Genomic DNA, 19,951 nt, shown 5'->3' with positions numbered 1-19,951 from the left:
AAATATATTATCCGTGAAATTTTACTATAAGTCCCTGAATACACTAAAATGGAAAATTCAACCAGAAAGTCAGAAATAAGACACAACAAAAGAGAGCCTATGGTTAATTTTGCATTTATTAAGAATTTTATTTTAAAGTACCCCAAAACTGTATCATGAAAAGAAAAATAGTTCAAATTTAACTAAAAATCACTAATATCTCTTTTATTTTACCTTCGATAGCAAATTTGAATAGGAAGTATTCATTAATTAAATTTTTTTAGCTCTAGGGAATTGCACTTCATTTTCATACAATGTCCAGCATATTTCAGCTACTTTAAAATTTAGTGATAATACATTTATAATAAATCTACAAAGTTAATAATAAATACAAAGTTTTGTCTCATTTTACAAATTTATCATTACAATGTCATATCATACACAATTTAAACTAGGATTTTTCAATTAATTGCATATCAGTTTATTATTTAGGCCAATGAATTATTTCATGAAATAATCCTCAAGTATTATAAAATTCCAGTTATTTAGTTTAATGAAAATAAAATGTAAACGGACAAAAAAAATTCATATCTGGAATGTATTTCTACATCAACTGTATGAATTGAACATGTAAATTTATTCCCAAAACTTTTTAATTTAGAATATGAATTTGTACATACATCCATACAAGGTGGCGCAAAAGTAAACTTCTGATTTTTTTTGGCTGTAATTAAAAAAAAAAATTAAAAACTTTGATTTTCTTGTGGATTATTTTTATTTGGTCTTTTAATTTTTTTTACATCAAGTCGAGAATATGATGTCATGTAAATGACCGCCGCCACAGTTGATTGTCATTTGAGCCCTTTTTATGTCATTTTCCATCACTTTGGCCAAAACTTCCGGCAATAGTCCTCACATTCTTGACGGATATTGTCTTTAAGAGCTGCAAGAGTCTGAGGCTTGTTGACATAAACCCGCGACTTCAAAAAGCCCCACAAAAAGAAGCGATCTTGCTGGCCAGTGCAAATAGCCAAAACGGGAGATTAGGCGTCCGGGAAATGCATCCTTCAGCATTTCGGTTGTGGCACGTGCAGTGTGTGCCGTTGCACCGTCCTGTTGGAAGCACATGTTTTCAAATCCCAATTCATCAAGTTGCGACAAAAAGAACTCGTTGATCATTGCTCTGTAGCGCTCACCATTCACAGTAACCGTTTGGCCCGCGACGTCTTCGAAGAAAAAAGGTCCGATGACTCCTCCAGCAAAAACAGCACAGCATACAGTGACTTTGAGCGGGTGCAATGGCTCGTCGTGGGTTACACGCTTATTTTCAATGCCCCAGAAGCGTAAATTTTGCTTTTTTACGTACCCACCAAGATGGAAATGGGCCTCATCACTCATGATTATTTTTGATGAAAAATCATCTTTAATTATTGATCAAACAAATAGTCAGCAATATTCCGCGTTCTGGAGCAGTGTAGCGTAACATTGTTTATTAACGTGTATTTCGCATGTGTTTACTACACAAATGTCAAAACAGAACTGACATTAGGGGCCAATCGCAAAATTTATAGAATTTTCTGATAGGAGGACTACTTTTGCGCCACCTTGTACTTATTAAAAAATTTAACATGAAGTAGTTTTTGTTTTGTTATTGATTTTTTGTCCTAAAATTTGCATAAATGGGAAATCAATAACAAATTATAATGCAAATGTTTTCACAAAACATACAAAATTAAATTTGTTCCATGAAAATTTCATTTATTTTTCAGGAACACCAAAATATAAATGAAAATTCTAATAGTTTCCAAACTGAATTCTAGATATTTCCAAATTGAAAAACTATGAACAAATTAAAAAAACGCATACAGTGCACTCGCGATAATATGAACACCCCAACTGGTCTGGTTTTAATTAGTTCATATTATTGGGAGTACACTGTATATTTATTAATGCTTATTATAAATTGAAACCAATGAAAGGCTGTTCATTTCATTTATAAACACATTTTTTTCTGTGTATATAAAGTATTTCACCTAGAATTATGTTCATAATATTTCATAACCTTGATCCATTAATTACCTTAATTACTCATGTTACTTGTACAGAAATTGTCAGAAAACCATACTATATACTTACATAAATGACTATTTTAAAAAAGTTGCAACTTTTTTGTTGGTTTAAAATAAACCGCATTTAATAATAATTAATTTAAAAACAGAAACACATTAACGAAAATAATTAGAATTATTTATGAGATACAGACAGACACAAACACCCTATGAACGCATTACACATGTTTTTATTTCCTATCAAAATTTCATTAAAATTAACCTTTTTTGTTTAATAATCAACGCCCTTGTTTCACTATCAAACGTGGGTTATCAACACCTAGTTTTGTGTTGTTGTTGAAGTTTTCCCTTTCAATTTTATTTTTGTTTATTTACAAGTCATATTTATATATTTACTAAAGTATATTTTCACTACACTGATAAAAATCTATGACTAGTATATTGTTACTTTTTTACCTTTTCAAAACGGTGGTTTATTAAGTAAACCGGGTTCTATTAAATTACAAACAAAAATTTATACAACAACAGTTTAATAATGCAGTCTGTGTTTTTGCACAATATATAATTAAAATAATTTGATATAAAAAAAGTATTAGTAGAAGTAAAAGTACCAATATTCCACACTTGAACCCCCGTTAACCCTCCGTTAGTCCCAACTGATCTGGATGATACAGGCAAACGTTTTTTATTGTACATTTTTTTAAACACCCTAAGTTTTAAGCTATTTTTTGATAAAAATATATTTTTACTGCAATTTTGTTTTTATTATTCTTTGAATTTAATTAATATTGTTTTTATGTTTTCGAAATAAAAAGTGAAGAGATTATTTTCAAACTCGCCTTTCTTTTATTGATATCAATTTGATACATTGCGACTAGTCTCGATTGAAAATGATTGCGACTAACGGAGGGTTAAGTTTGAAATTTCAAAGTAATTTCTTGATTCTAGGTTCAATATTATATAAAATTCAAAAAGTACCATTTGAAGAACGAAGAAGTACTCCTTAGTTTGGTTTAATTGTCCTAGTCCTGATTATTTCTTTACTGAGAAACATATTTATAGTTTAGTAAAATTCCGAGACCAAGAAAATTTTCAACAGATTCAACTGGCAGGAATATAATTACCTCTTGAAAAGCGCATAAGCTTACATTTTTTAAAATTAAATTCCATTAAGTTTTGTCTGCACCACTAAAAGAAATTGTTGAGATCGGATTAGAGATATAACTGATCATCATATTTAGAGAAGATCAAACAGATTTTGATAACTTCCGCATACATTAGAATATTGCAAAAAATTAAAATATCCGGATAAGGGCATATTCCATTTTAGTCAAAATTCATTTAGAAATTCTGAAAAGTTTTGACTCCAATTATTCATTGAATTTTAACATAGGGATGATGAGAATGAGTTATATCATACGTGTCTATATGGGAAATATCTCGATAAGGTATGTAATATTCATAATTTTATTGTATCGTGTTAAATTATCTAAATGGCTTCAGTCTTCAGATGGATATTTATAAGTGCTTAGTTTACAACCTGAGATTTGTTAATTTTACCACGAGAACTTACGGCCATAGAGTATGTAAAAGTTCTGTAAGTTGAATCAAAGAAAATATACAAACTATGAATACTATTGTCACTTTTAATTTTTAAAAAAATGTCCTATAAATTATTTTCAGTGTATATGTACATTAGACCTGCTGTTAAAAATTAGATTTGTTTGGTCTTATTTTGTTATATTTTGTAGCGAAAAGTTTTCGCCAAAAACTATCTTCTACAAAACTTGAGGCCAATTGGATAACTAGAACCCATGCCGCAAATCGATTTTTCTAATAAATTTCGCTATTTAATTAATTTGTATTTAATATATTAAAACATTAGTTTCGAATAAAAATAGCTAAATTTTATGCGATTTCCCTGCCAATATATTAGCTACTGAAGAACAAAATAAGACCCATCCAAAGCAAATCTATTTTTGAAGGACAAGTCTAATGTACATGCATATCGATACTTTTTTGTGTTAAAATATATTTGGATATGAATACATACACACATACGGGCCCAGCGGGAATAATGGTCTAGGTCTCCCATTTGTAGACCTTCTAAAAGACCTGATTCCACATACAAAAATATGTGATATTCATTCTAGTCTGCCTTCTCGCAGAAGATATTCTGGACGGGATATGCTCATGTCTTTTCACTTGACGTTTTATGAGTAATTCGTACAAACTGGCTTTATACAATTTGTGTTGATATAATTCTCATACAGTTTATTTTTATTCTTGCACATGTATACTGATATCCCATTTAGAGACGCCAAATGGGGAATCCCGTTTCCAAAAATCCCAGGGTTTTCGGGATGTTTTAAATCCCGAAGCCCGGGATTTTATACTTTTAATTCCCGGGATTTTTGGGATTTTCCATATCCCAGTTTTTCATAAATAAATAGGGGCAATTGTAATTTTTACATGCCTTTTTCATGTAATTTGACATTCTACATGACCGAATATCGCAAAGCGATGTTCAGCAAAGTTGTTAAGCTCAACGCCTGCGACAACATAGTTAATAAAGGAAAGCAGTATTTTTGGTTTTCCTTGAGTGGGGCTCTGGAAAATCAATTTTTACCTTTTTTGTAAGTTATCTAACAAAACTCAATTGAAAACCTCTTCAAACGAAATTGATTTTATCTCGGATGAAAATATTGCGATTGCTCAAAAACTAAAAGGTATTAGTAATAAATGTATAAAGACCCAAATAAATATAACGAAACCAAATTATAATGTAGATTTGCAACTTGCAAAAGAAATAGATCATTTTATTTCTGAAGGGACAAGAGGAAAATAATAATAATAAGAATGACAATGAAAGCATAGATGCAATATTATTCTTAAGAATAATTCTAATTCTATATTCTATAACAAATCCCGAACCCCGGGATTTCCAAAAATCAGTCCCGATTAGCATCTCTAATCCCATGTAACATAGAGTGAAGTTAATAGTTACTTAAGTGTCACTTTGAAACCTATAGTGAAGTCACTTTAAACGTTTCTTTTGTACTTCACTTTAGAAAGTATTTATTTTACCCTCCAGAAGCAATCTATTGGAGAGCTGTAGGAGGAAGGTTTGTTTACAAGCAATCCTTTATTGGACTGCATTTTTAGATGACTATTTGTGGTCAATTAGCCAATGTTAAAATGACTAGTTATATAGCTGATCAAGTAACCAGTTAGGTAGGTAGTAAAGTAACTGAGTAAAGTAACTGACTGAACCAGCTATCATTGTATTAAAAAAATATCAATTGACCCCATGCTTTGGACATGCACGTGTTAAAATAAATAGTCACGTAGCTGTGGAACTAGTTACTTCAATAACTAGTTCCCACCCTAAATGATGGGTAAAATCACGGGACTATATCCCACAACTGCTGGGTAGTGATATACTCATACATATGCACATACACTTAGTTACACGCACACATGCGTAAGTGTTTATTTTAATTAAAGCCCATATTTAATGAGAATATAATGCGTGTAAATTAATATAAACCTACTTAACTAAATAAATGGGTAAATGTACATACATACAAACATTCATTCTATGTATTTACTCACACATTGTACACACAAATGTACTATTTATTACATGTACAATGTACATGGAAATGTACTAGTATGTATTGATACACATAATTCACAGATAAACAGTACAGTGGTTAGCCATGTTAGTATGGTAATTAAATTACTGGGTTTATAGAAAATCTAAGTAAATCTATTTCTGTCACAATTTAAAGCGATTTATATTATTTCATATTCATATTGTTTGAATGTTTTAGTTTAATTTTAATAATTTGTTATACATATTAATAGTTGTATATTAAAAACAAGTGCAAGAACATATTTGGATAAAACCGACCATATGAAACCCTATACCTGTTACAAGTACTTACATATATTGTAATAAAAATTGTTATTTCCGGATGTGGCCTTTATATGTTATCACACAAAATGGTTAAATGATTTAAGATCATATTGTTATAAAATTGTACTTGAATTCAAAAATAACGATTTTAAGGGCTGATTTAAAAGTAGCATAATGCTTTCAAATAACAGTGCTGTAATAGCAAACTGTAACATATCTGTGGGCATTATTAAATAAAAGCTTTCAGTTGACCATTGATCGTAAGTTGGCAACGCTGTTTGAATTCAAATATTCAGTTAAAGAACATTGTAGAAAGTACACCACAGATGGCGTATGATCTAGAATATTCGAACGTTGACAGTTAAAGAACAATCTAGAGTGCAGATGGCAGTGTTATAAATAGTGGCAGAGATTGCTGTGGTTAGTGAGTTCATCAGAGACGCTATTTGAATAAACATCAACTGAGTGCCTTAAAGTGTGCTGTATTTTTCAAGTGAATTCGTATACAATATAAAGTGTCTGTATTTCTGAGAATTTATAAACGTGTATAAAAAACATTGAGTGACTATTTAATTCTGTTGTTGTACATTTTAAATAAATAAAGAGTTGTTACAATTTTCAAACTACTAAACGGCTTTTATTTGCAATCAAAAGTATCCGGTTTATTTAAAGGAAATAAACCAGCGTTTTGAAAAGGTTAAAACGTAACAATATGTAAGAACAATAATAGTAAATTATGTACCGAATTTAACAAAATTTAATAACTTAATATCAGGGGCCTATTTCACTAAGCTACAAGTTCACAATTACAAGTGTTTTTGCCTGTAAAATTGTGAACTTGTGAATAATTGTGTTTAATCAAAATACAATTACAACTTTGTAGCTACAAGTGAATTTTACAAGTCACAAGTCTACAAGTCATACTTCTACAAGTGGTTTTGTTTAACTAAACTAAATTTGTACTTGTAAACTTGTAGAATTGTAGAAAAAAAGCATAGGGTTGACGGAGACCCTCAGAAAAAAAGTTACAAGTGAATGATAAATTGAAATAAAAATAAATTTTTAACTATTTTTTAATAAAAATTAGTTAAAATAAACACAAAATCCAAAAAGTTTAATATTAATTAGCATTAGGTTACCTTAATATAGAAAGGCCCTAAATCGTGTTTTTATAAGTCGAGATTTTTTGGCAAAATAAGATATATTAGTGGACCATTTATCGAATTAATCGAAAATCTGGGCTTATAAAAAACACGATTGATTTATTTTGTTTATTTTTTTTGAAAAAGGCTTCATATATACAGAAGTCATGCCACCTAATTTTAAGGCGATTGGTGCAGGATATCATATGGTCGAGCTTGACCGACTATACTTTCTTACTTGTCTTTTTATACCCTACACCACCATAGTGGGGAGGGTATTATGCGTTTGTGCAGATGTTTGTAACGCCCAAAAATATTAGTCTAACACCTTAAAGTATACAGATCGACTTAGAATCACTTTCTGAGACGATTAAGCGATGTCCGTCCGTCCGTCTGGTCGGCTGGCTGGCTGGCTGGCTGTCCATGTAAACCTTGTGCGCAGAGTACAGGTCGAAATTTTGAAGATATTTCGATCAAATTTGGTACATATTATTTTTTCGGCTCAAGGACCAAGCCTATTGAAACTGGCTGAAATCGGTTCACTATTTCACCTAGCCCCCATACAAATGTCCTCCCGAAATTGGACTTTATCGGTCATAAATGTTTAATTTATATATGTATCTCCACAAATTCCGCTCCAAATAAGTTTTATATACACAAAATTCATGTCACCAAATTTTGTTACGATCGGTCCATAATTAGGCATAGCTCCCATATAGACCCGCTTCCGAAAATCACTTTAACCTTCGCTTTACCAATACCCACCCGGGTGACCACATCGATTTTATTGGTTTAATATTTTTTTTAATTTTGTTTCGATTTAAATGAAATTTGTACTCACTGAACAAATTCTAGAGTTCTATAATACCCTACACTAAGTAATATAATACCCTACACTAAGTAAAAGAGCAAAAAAAAATGTTTTTAATTTATACGGAAGTGGGGTTATATGGGGGCTATGACCAATTATGGACCGATCACCATGAAATTAGGTCGTGTGATTTATGTCTATATTAAAGTTGAGCTATGACTAATTATGGACCGATCATAATAAAATTCAATATCTACAACTTTGCTTCAGCCACAAAAGAGATATTCCGTACGGTATACGAGATATAACCGTGCTAAAATATAGAAAAAGTGATAAAAATCCACCTTGAGGAAAAAAAATTCGTATGGCCATTAAATTAATACGGCAGCCAACTTGACAAAACTAATGATGCAGAAGTTCTTATTTTTGGGGCTACTTTCACGTGCAATTGTCAGAATTGAGTCCCAAAATCATGTGTTGTACTGTGTAGTTTACAAAAAACGTATGAAGCACATTTTATACGAATATCACACAGACGAACGTCACACAGAGGCTTAGAATTTTAATGTGATTTTTTTTACTTAAATAACAATATAAGAATATTTTAATTACACTGTCCAACATCATTTTTGGAACAGAATAGCGACCCTATAATTTTGAAAGGGCGTGTTGAGTAGATAATTTGTGTAGCATAAAGTTATAGTCCAGCTGGTCTGATTTTTTTTTACAGTTTTAATTTTTTGATCGAAGTTAGCATTATATTCACTGAAAAAAAGTTGTAAGATAATATCTTAGAGAATTCTTATTGTCAGAGTTATATTGTGGAATTTTATGGGGATCATTTTTGTGGAAGATCTTAACTTTTTATCTCTTCTCTTTAGGGTCCTTTCAAAAAGGACATTTAAGGATTAAAATATTCTACGAAATTGTTTGCCGTAAAATTTCAGTGGGGGTCACCAAAGATACAAAAGTTGCGGGTCTCGCATTTTTTCAAAATATCTCCAAAAATCCAAATATGATGCGAATGAGTTGAAATTTAAAATATAAATAGTCCTTAAGGTGATCTACAAAATATATGCATACATATGTATGTTATCTCTTTTAGTTCAAAAGATATTTAGGTTTATTTATTTTTTTTAATTCTGCTCGACCTTTTTTTGGTTTTTTAGATATGGCGGGCCTACGGAGGTTCGATTTTTTTTTTAAATATCATCTATATTTGCAATGAAATTTCGAATACAATAAATATAACATGCTAACAGTTATCTCATTCCCATAAAAAGTTACAAACAAATTATCTGGCATCAGTTTGTTCATTACACACAAGTACATGGATAATTGTTTTATATCTTGAAAAAATATTTATATCAACACCTGTTATTTCACATGCTCTTTTGGGATCTGAAAGAATATCCTTGTTCCCATCATTCGTATTGTCCGGGTTTAAGTGGCTTGATATGGTTTGACATATAATGCAGATGGATGTCGCCTTTGTGTCAGTCAAAGCCTTTCCTACTTTTCCATCTATCATCGTTAGCACCAATTTGTAGCTTAAGGTAGGGTCACACATGACAAATATTTGACGAAAAAAACGTAACCACTAAATAAAATACATTTGAATTCCTTTATTTATTTCAAAAACTTATTTTACTTAGGATGTATCAAAACAAAAAAATTAGTTTTATTTTATTTGATGCTGTTTGATCTTACAAAACACTTGTAAGAGTAAACACGTCAAACAAATTTTTGCTAAAAAAAGTGGTTACCATTTTTTCAGAAAATATTTGCCATGTGTGACCTTACCTTTACTTCAATTGTCTGGCCGTCAATATCTAATTCGAATGACTGTGGTGTTGTAATTTGGGCTCTAATATAACTGACTTCTTTTTTAATAATATCATGAGTTTTCTTTTTAAATTCAAATTTAATTGGTCTGCTGTACTTTGTAGAAGATGGTGTTTGATTTTTCCAAATATCATTTGTTTGCATCCTACTGGTCGAAGGCTCCTAGTTTTCCAAATTACTTATCATTGCGATTGATAAGGAATATGGAAAACTCGGTAAAAATTACACCATAGACATATCTGCGTCTGAAATATCTTTCACACATATTGCTTGTATTGCTTTGTTCAGAAGAACCATCACATCCCCATTGGCAAAATATAGTTAACTTGCAGTTTCTACATTTCTCCAAAACATTTTATTTAAATGATAGTAGTAAGCGTTGAGCTATATGATTAAGGAGATATTTAAGTTGTACCTCTGCCGAAATCAATGTGATAATAATAGTGTCCCTTGGTGACAAACAGTCCGTCTTAGCAACAGTTATATGATGGATAGAGATTTGAGCCTTTTTCAAATGCATACAATCTGAGTTGAATATAATTATGTTTTGTTAAATTCAAATCCAAAAATGAATGCTAATGCCTCATCATTTGAGATCCACTTTTCATCGCTTGGCGTTCAATGATACACTTAACTTTCTGCCTTTTAGAAATATATTTTTACTGCAATTTTATCTTCATTAATATTTTAAATACTTTGAACTTTATATTGATTAGATTTAGATTGATTTCAAATACGGCTTTTTCATGATTATTCTTTATTAATATCAATTTTATACATTGCAACTAGTCTCAATTGAAAAAGATTGGGACTAACGGAGGATTAAAGACTATTATCCTATCAACATAAACAAAATTATCAATAATAGTTTGCGATTGATACTTTTCTTCTGATCAAATTTACAAAAATCACAGTTTTTATAAAATATTTGTATTCAACAGCATGCCACGCCCACAATTACCAATGGCCACATTTGTTGCAATATATTTACTATTGAATGGAATTAACATTTCGGAAATCGGTTTTAACCAAATTTGGACTTTTGGCCAATGAAATTAAATTCTGAGCCACCGTGCTTCGTTAAATCGACTCAGAAGGTGATTCTTAGTCGAGGTTGTTAGATTAATATTACAAACATCAGCACTACAGTGTTGTAGGATAAAAATAATTATAAAAAATTTTAAAAGAAATACTAATATCGAAAATTCCGGTATTTTTCAAGATGAATACAAATGTAATTTTGAATTTATCAGAAATACGAATGCAATTTTGCATTTATCTGAACATTTTTTTTTAAACTTGAACTTGTTGGAGTAAAAAGTTCCGCGACTGCATTAGTTATAGTATATAATGGAACGTTTAAGATAACTAAGTGTGCCACTGTCAGATGATGTAGAAATTTCAGAACAGACTGGGATTAAAAATGGAAAATTGTGCAGTAAAGTTGCCAAAATTCAACAAATGCAAATGTATTATCATCTGTAGATGAAAAGTTACGAAAAAAAATATTTTGAAAGTGGCAAACAAAAAATTTAATTTTACAAAGGAAATGAAATCAAACTCTATGGGACAAATTATTTTATTTTTTTTTTTCGTATTGGATATTTAAAATGATGTTTTCCTAATTTGAAAAAAAAAATCTGTACTCAATTAAATATATAAGGCTGTTAAATTTTCTTCCTTATGCAAATTATAGTAAATATTTATATTGTGTGTTTTATTTGAACAAGTTTTATAATTCACAAATAAATTAATGTAAAATAACAACTGTCAGTAAGATAGATCTTTAAGATAAGAAATGATTTCATTAAATACCCCGAAACTACAATAACAAAATTTAACTTTTGTTTATTTTATTATTGTAAAGAAAAACAAACAATTAAATATTTATTCAAATTCATACATATCGTCGCTTAAAATGCAAAAAATATAAAACTAAAATGATAAAATAATAAAACAAAATAAATCTTTGTGTAGAAATTCGTTTCTCAATCTGTTTAAAGATCAAATAAGAGAAATCAATTTTGATACTTGATAATTAAACCTTTTTCATTTGGGAATGTTTTTATTCCCATCACTAAAAATTATTGAAATGATGTTACGTTGTTTTGTATTTTTTGTGACGATATCAGGAATGCCTCATATAAACTATTTGTATTTTAATTTCTCAATGTAAATTTTATAAAAGTTATTGTACGGGCGAGTTTTTATGCGAATTTTTTTATGAAAATTTTGAATTTTTTGTTAAAAAGGTCCTCTTCCGAAAATCATTCACGAAAATAAATTACTGAAATTTAAAGAAAAATTATTAGTGTAGGTATGGACAAGGCCGACCATATTTTCTTACTTGTTGTAAATTATATCTAAAATATCCACTAATTGCAAAACATGAAAATATTAATTTCGAAAATGTCTATCTATAAAAATTAAAGATGATTAATAAAGAGAATAACATAGAAAAATAGTTTTTATGTTAAAAATTCACTAGAGTTAAATTTTTATAGAAAATATAATTAAAGATTTTTAAGGAACTTTTCATGGTATCAATTTATATTTTTGAAAAATTTATCCGTGTATTTTAAAAAGTCATTGCTTAAAAGTTATTTTTCAAATACATTATAAGAAAATTGAAGTCCCTACATTTTATATAAAATTAAAGAATATAACTAATTATACAAATATGACTAAAAGTACACTAAAAATAGACTATTCTTCGAAATTATAGCAAAATTTTTACTAAATTTTTAATATTTTGAGATCCTGTCATGGTGCCACTCCGAATTTTGTTTTGGCTTACAATTGCGGAAAATCTATAGAAAAAGGAAGACGCTTTCTTTAGAAATCTTTTGTTCAAAAGAAAAGAATTTTTAGATAATCAAGCTATGGTCCATATCTATAACTAGAGACCAATAATGTAAAAAATTGATGAGAGGTTAAGCTGAGCAATTTTACTCCATTATTATATACAATTTGAACTTTGAACCTCGATAAAAGACAAACCAATTTTTTATATATTATATTAAGAATCTATGTATCAAGTTTTAACAAAATTGTCAAACATTTTTGTTTCCTCGCTAATAGTTTTTTGTGACGTCTTTCTTTCCTAGAACATAACTTTTCATATTTTTATCTTGTACATTAAGTAATCTTTACAAATCCTGTTGGATTCCAAACATGTATTATTTGATTTTATTTGTTTCAGTTTTTCTTTATATTCATGCATGATATTTCCTTATTGCTTGTTTGATTGTATGTGAAAAATAGTTTTACATAAAATATGTATGGATGTATTTCAAAATGAAGTTCTCGGTATACATAAGTACAGGTAATAACATGTTTGTGTTTTTCTTTTTTTTTATATTTTATTTCATATCTTCACATGTGCACATGTACATAACGCAACAACTGTTCAGAATCAAATATCTTGGATACGTCGCCGAGATTGGCACATACTGTCGTCAGGTGCTCAACTTTATACAAATGATGAACGTTTTGCCATATTGCATACACCTGGTTCAAATATGTGGACATTGCAGATAAAGTTTGTGCAACGACGAGATCACGGCATGTATGAGTGTCAGGTGAGTTAAAATGTATTCAGTTTTATGTTTTTCTTTTCACTTTTCTTTGTCATTTTTCCCGTGTAAGTTGTAAAAATTATTTTCAGTTTTCGCCTCGGGGGAAATCAGTTTATTTTTATGTACTATGTGTACGGAATTTTATTTAGTTTTATGTATATACTTTGCATCTATGTAAATATTACATGTGCAGATATTTTGCTTAATATATACTGCCATAGTTTTTATTTATTTCGATTGTAAAATGTTCACATAGTTTTGAACAAAATCGAAGAACAAATATTAGAAAACAAAACAAAATAAACCTATAATATAGTACTTACATTGTACTAATAAACGATTTATAACATTCTTAATAGTATTGTACAAATTTAAGCACCTATGTAATAAATGTTGAACTTTCTTGAGATTTGAGATTTTACACAAGACTTAATCAAAATACGTACATTTTTTAAGCTCAGCCGCTCTTGTCCAGCTAAGTAGTTGAATACTTGCTTACGGACACCTAAGTCTAACCCGCCGACTCTTCTGTAACTAGCGCTACCCCACTGTGTTGGTCGAAAATAAATAGTGGTAATAAATCTGAACATTTTAAACTACTGGTCCTATAGTAAAATGATGTATGGACATAGGCTTTACGAAAATGAAATATTGACCAGCCTGTTCTATGTTAGATACAGTGTGCCACCTCAGACTGTCACAAAGTGTACTTTTATATTTTAAAAATATTATAGTATACATTTTGAATTTTCTGCTTACATTGAGTTTATTAAGTTTCTGTAGTCGAGGTAGCTCTCGAAACTCCAAGCGAAGGGGTACATCTGCTCTAAAATGGGGTACAGCTCAATTGTTTCGTCTGGTGTGTTCATTAGCTCATTTTACTGAGATGTTCCCTAAATTTAAGCCAATTTGTTCTTGTAGCACCAGTCGGAGATACAATTTCTTGGATAAGGTACTGGCTGAGTGATCTGATGATAATTCCAATGTAGATTCAACTTGAATCATTTCTCCAGCGATATTTTTTATCACGCTAAAACCAAAAATTCTGTGTCAGTAGTCTAGTAAGTAGGATGTGTAGGCTCGAAATCATATTCAAACCCATTTTTGAAATTGCATCTAGTAAAATACGTCCTTTCGGGGTAATCAGTCGTGATCGCTAGACTTGGAGTTTCGTATTCGGTTTTAACAAAAATCGCTCAAAATCGACAATTATTCTTCTGCTATCTGCTTTTTCTTTTTAAACTATTTTCATCAGAAAAAATCAAATTAAACTGGAAAAAGCAGACCCAGGAGTTTATAACACGATTTTAGAACCGGAAATTCAATAATCATCTGTTTGTCACATTTAAGAAACAAACCCAAAATCAAAAATAAACGAAATTTTGTATGTTGTCGTACTTTAGCATTATAATCGCCAGCTGCTGAACTGCTGAAAAAAAAACGTAAATAAGATGTGACTAACCTTTTTTGTTTAATATCCAATTCCACTCGAAAAAGTGGTAGGGGGATACTTTCGCAGTTTCTAATGTTCATTATAGCTCTGTTCAATAACTAAAAGTTGTTACTAGTTAGCATAGTTGGGGGTAGTGCACTAGATGTTGATTGAAATCAGCATTGCACTATCACTCACTAAAATTGCAAAAAATTTAGTTTGCACTATTTTTTATTAGCTTTAGTGATAATGCTTATTTCTTAACTAGCACTAAAAAAAATAGTGGTAGTGATAATTTTTTAACTATCACTAAACGAAGATTTAGTGCAAAAATCTGCACTACAATTAATTAGTGCAAAATTTTAACCTGCAATCAAAAAAAGGCTGCATTAAACATACTATCACTAAATTTTCAAAAATGAGTAGTCATGAAATTGTTGAATCCAAATTCGAAAAATAAAAATTTTAAATATTTTTTGTTATTTTTAATGAAATATTAGTCTTAAGTTTTAAATTAGTGTACAGAAATAAACTTAAACCATTTTGAACTTAAAAATTTAGTGCACAATTTGAAGTTGCACTCAAATTAGTGCATACAAAAAAGTTGCAATAAACTGATGATTGCATTTTTTTAAATCAACTAATTTAATTTTGAGTGCAAAATTTTTTAACTCACTATCACTAATGTTTAGTGAGGCTGCTAATTTTTAACTCATCACTAAATATGAACAAAATTATTGCACTAATTTTGCACTATCACTAAGTATTAGTGCAAACTGCAAAATTAGTGCACTACCCCCATCTATGCTAGTTAGTAACAATTGTTACTGGAAAAGCGTTCATTAACTCAAAAAACTTGCAAGTAGAGAAAAAATCAAGAGCGTATAAATTTTAGAGAGTGTTCTCTCGTTGCAAACTATAAGAAGTTCTATTTGGAACTCGTAATAGTTAGCAGCTTATATTTCAAATGTTTTGTACTATTGTTTATTTATTTACAATTTTATTTTTGTGGTGAAAAAATTACAAAAAAAAGAATTATCAATAAAATTGAAGAAAATGTGAGTATTTATACTTTTTTAAAGGAATAAAATAAGAAAATTGTGTGTATAAAACAATTGTTACTGGAAAAGCGTTCATTTACTTTCTACTATTATTGAGAATTTAAGAGTGTAATTTTGTAAATTTTGATTTTATTCTCTCGTTGCAAGTATTTACTGGGAAAGTAAATGAACAGACCTTATATATTTTTCCTTAATCCCTATAATTTCCCTCAAATGAGACTATGAAAAACGACCATTCCTCGATTAACAAAATCAAGTTTTGCATAAATTCCCTGAGATTTTGGTCTCTTAAGTAAATTTGCGGCGTTCTATATAACATTGTTGGAATTAGGATATCGGCTACTTCATTTAGCATAACGAATTTTAGTATTAATTTCCCCATCTTTAGCTAATTTGAAGAGTTTAACCCTCGTCCGCATTTTAAACCTTAAATGCATGGTTTTTACTTTTATTTTTCTATTAAGTATCAAATATATAGTTGATTTTTATTTATTATATTTCATTTAGCTTTAGTTTGATTTAGAATTTCGTTAGCTGAAACTTTTCGTACTCTATTTTCTGAATTAGAATCTGAATTAGTATCAAGCTTATATTCGTCTAAAATGAAGTGGAACTGGAATGTAGACAATTGGCAACAATATGCATTAAAGGGTTAAAACATTAATATTGGGATTTTTTTGCTTCCATATCTGCTGAGCTGTTAATTAATACAACTCGAAATCCAAACGTTTAACCGTTCGTTTCGTCAAAGTCATAAACACTCAAAAAACAACAAATAGAGCCGTTTTTATAGATATGAAAGAAAGAGTTTTGTCCATATACATGTATACATACTTGGTTTCAATACTTCCCAGATTTTCAGGTTTTACAGTAAATTTTCAAAATATTTAATAATATATAGAGTTTTTTGCAATGACTAGTTATTTTTTAACCTAAAGTTATTTTGCAAACAAATATTAATTTAACAGACGTCGAGAAAATTGGTCTAAATCTTATACTGGAAGAGACCAGGTTTTTATTATCTATTTATATAAGAAAATAATCTATAGCCAGTCATCTAGCTTGATAAGCTCAGAATAGCCACTGACTTACATAAATGGAATGTTTTTACCCATGACATGTACTTTCGAACATTTATGCAATTTTTAAGCGAATGACATATATAAGACTGCTATAGTAAATAAACAAACTGTCTGTTTGTCTGTCAACTACGTAAAATAGACTGGCAGAGAGATAAGCTGGACATTGACAAAATAACAAAAACATAAAAAGATTTTTAAACAGATACGTGTACAATGCTACTACTCCCTACCAAGTATTTTAAATATTAAGGCATCGCTTAAAAATACATATCGAACATTATAGCTCAAAAACATAGTGTCGCATAAAATGGCCTTGAATATAAATTATGAACCGAAAAATAACAAATGGAAGTTCTTCTATTCCTAAGCATAATGGATTATTTCGAAGAACAGTGCTGCAATAATCCGTCAACATTCAAATATTCAAGTTGCTCTGACATCGTTTTTTTTATTACAAACGGAACGTGCATTAATTAAGCGTCGCCCTAATGTTGAAATTGTGTTAGAATATTATAAATATATTTATAAAATACAACAAGAACAAACTAAATACATACACAGGAACATATCTAAAAATGTATTTACTTGTATCTACTATCTACTATACTATATCCAAGTGTTTTTGCGGTTTACCAGAATATGTTTACTTAGCAAATATTTTGTTGTACTTATACGTATTGAGCTCTCAATGCACTTGGTTGTTGTACTTGCAATTTCATTCAAACAAATTGAATGACACAACAACATTCCTGGTGATATTATCTCAAGTTTTCTTATTTGCTTGCAAGTCCCACTCCCCTTCCTCCTTACCTTTATATAAGAAGTCCTAACAAAGTCTTTTTTATTATTAAGTAAGTAAGTAAGAGGAATGTGTACTTTCAGGTATTTTTCTACGAAAAGGTCAACAACACTGCCCATGTTCATTTACTAAATTGAAAAAATATAAAGAATTTGCATTAAGAGTTGTGCAGGTGGTCAAGTATTTTACAAAAATGTATATTTACACACAAATTTGTATACATTTAATGTTTCTCTTTAAGATACTGAGGAATATTTAGTAAAACATTTTCATGTTTTTAAAAGCAAAAATTATAAACATAATTTAAAATGTTTATATTTTTTTCTTTTTAACATACAACAAATATATAAATCATATAAGTTGTGGCTTTATAATTGTATTACATATAATAATCTGTAATGATGTCTATTATGATAGTGTCACCAAGTCCATAATTATCATAATTAGACAAACTATATATATTAGTCATATACTGAATACTTTTTGAAATGAAACCAAAACCCAAATTCACAAAAGAGTTAGAAACAGTAATATTAGGCCTTAGACTTACATTTCTGGAATTCCATAGCTGTAAATTGTGAATATTTTTATTCAAAATATTTCCAAAAACTCAATTATTTTTGAATTTTAGTTATATTTGAAAAAATAAATTTGTATTGAAATCATTCTATATTATTCAAAATAGGATACTAATTAATATATATCTATTTATAATATAAAGCAATAAATATTATTTGATTTAAATAGAATACGATATTAAATAAATTATACTTAAACGTTTTGAATAAACATTCATAAAATTATACTAATATTATTTGTATTTTAGTAACAATAAGTTGTATTTTATTCAATATATAATGAATAGATTTTAAAATATTTTAATCAATATGAAAATATGTAATTATTTTCAATTTATATTTTTATAGTCAAAATTAAATATTAATTTAGTTTATTCAAATAGTTATAAATGAAATGTTATTTTACTTATTCGAAAATTTGTTGATGGATTTTATTCAAAGCAATTTTCTTTGAATAATTTTATTTCTCCAAAAAAAAGAAAAATATTTAAATATTCAACAAAAAAATTTAGAATACTTTTATTCATAGAAATTTTCTTTGAATAATTTTATTTGTGAAAATAAAGTCAAATATTTTAACAACAAATTTTTGAACAATTTTATAAAAAAATATTTTTGTGTGTGAAAATGAGCTCGGACGATGAAGATTTTTCATCCGATGATTATGAAAAACATCCTTCGTTTGCTATGTAAAAATAAAAACAATGCTCAAAAATAATTCAACGATAAATAGCCCTAGGAGAAATGCCATGTCAGACGATCATTTTGAACAACTAGTTACTTTAAAAACAGTTTTCAAAAATAATTCAAGAATTTTGTTCTTCACAATTTAAATTAATAATAAACCTCCAATTGAAACCATAAATCAGTGTTCATATTCTAGTGATAATCAATGATTAAGTAGTAGCTTTTGAAAATAGAATATTAGATATCAGAGAATTAGGGTCTGAAAAAAAATTTGTAATTCGTTTTTCAACTCAGAATGCAATCAGAAGACATTTTACATCAGTATTATTGTGAAATAAAAATATTCTTTAACATTTATTAGAATTATTTCTATTCAGTAATTTTTGGAAAAATAAATTTATTTGTTTCAAATTTGTGAGAAATAAAAATATTTCTAAAGTTTTATTAGAATTATTTCTATTCAATCATTTTTTGTTTGAATAATTTTAGTTTTTTGTGTTTTGTTTGAATAAATATTCCAAAGAAATTAGTTGATTTTTTTTGTATCTAAATAAAATAAATTTAAATTTTATTCAACTTTGTTTTATTTGAATATATAAACTTTTACTATTTTCTAAAAAAATATCAATATAATTTAATTAAACTAATATAAAATGATTATATTTATAATTTATTTGGTTTTAAAAGATATAAATATGGATAAATTTAACTGTAAATATTATTAATAAATTAGACAAATACTTTATTTAACTAATAAATAATTTGGAATATAAATATTTATAATTGGAAACAAAAACTAAAATAATATAAAAAATATTTATATTTTGTATTTTATTCACAAGTTACAGCTATGTGGAATTCTAATAGAATATTTTAATATTCTATAATAATCTTAATTAAGAGTGACATATTGTTAATAAACTCTACAGACAGTCATATAGTCCATATAAATATTTGTTCTGATTT

The 19,951-nt window shown here is 28.5% G+C and overlaps 1 protein-coding gene across 2 annotated transcripts in view; it reads left to right on the top strand.

Annotated features, from left to right (window-relative positions):
• Positions 1-19,951, top strand: part of dpr12 (defective proboscis extension response 12) — a 73,710-nt gene that overhangs the window by 39,423 nt on the left and 14,336 nt on the right. The window contains exon 4 of one of the 2 annotated variants that reach the window (XM_065512242.1): positions 13,182-13,349. The exons of the other annotated variant lie outside the window; for it this stretch is intronic. Coding sequence (XP_065368314.1) covers positions 13,182-13,349 — 168 coding nt within the window. The remainder of the gene's footprint in view (positions 1-13,181; positions 13,350-19,951) is intronic. 2 annotated transcript variants of the gene reach the window in all.

Source organism: Calliphora vicina, chromosome 5 (assembly GCF_958450345.1).
Source record: "Calliphora vicina chromosome 5, idCalVici1.1, whole genome shotgun sequence".
In the NCBI taxonomy this organism is placed as follows: domain Eukaryota; kingdom Metazoa; phylum Arthropoda; class Insecta; order Diptera; family Calliphoridae; genus Calliphora; species Calliphora vicina.
This window is presented reverse-complemented; position numbering and strand designations above follow the sequence as displayed.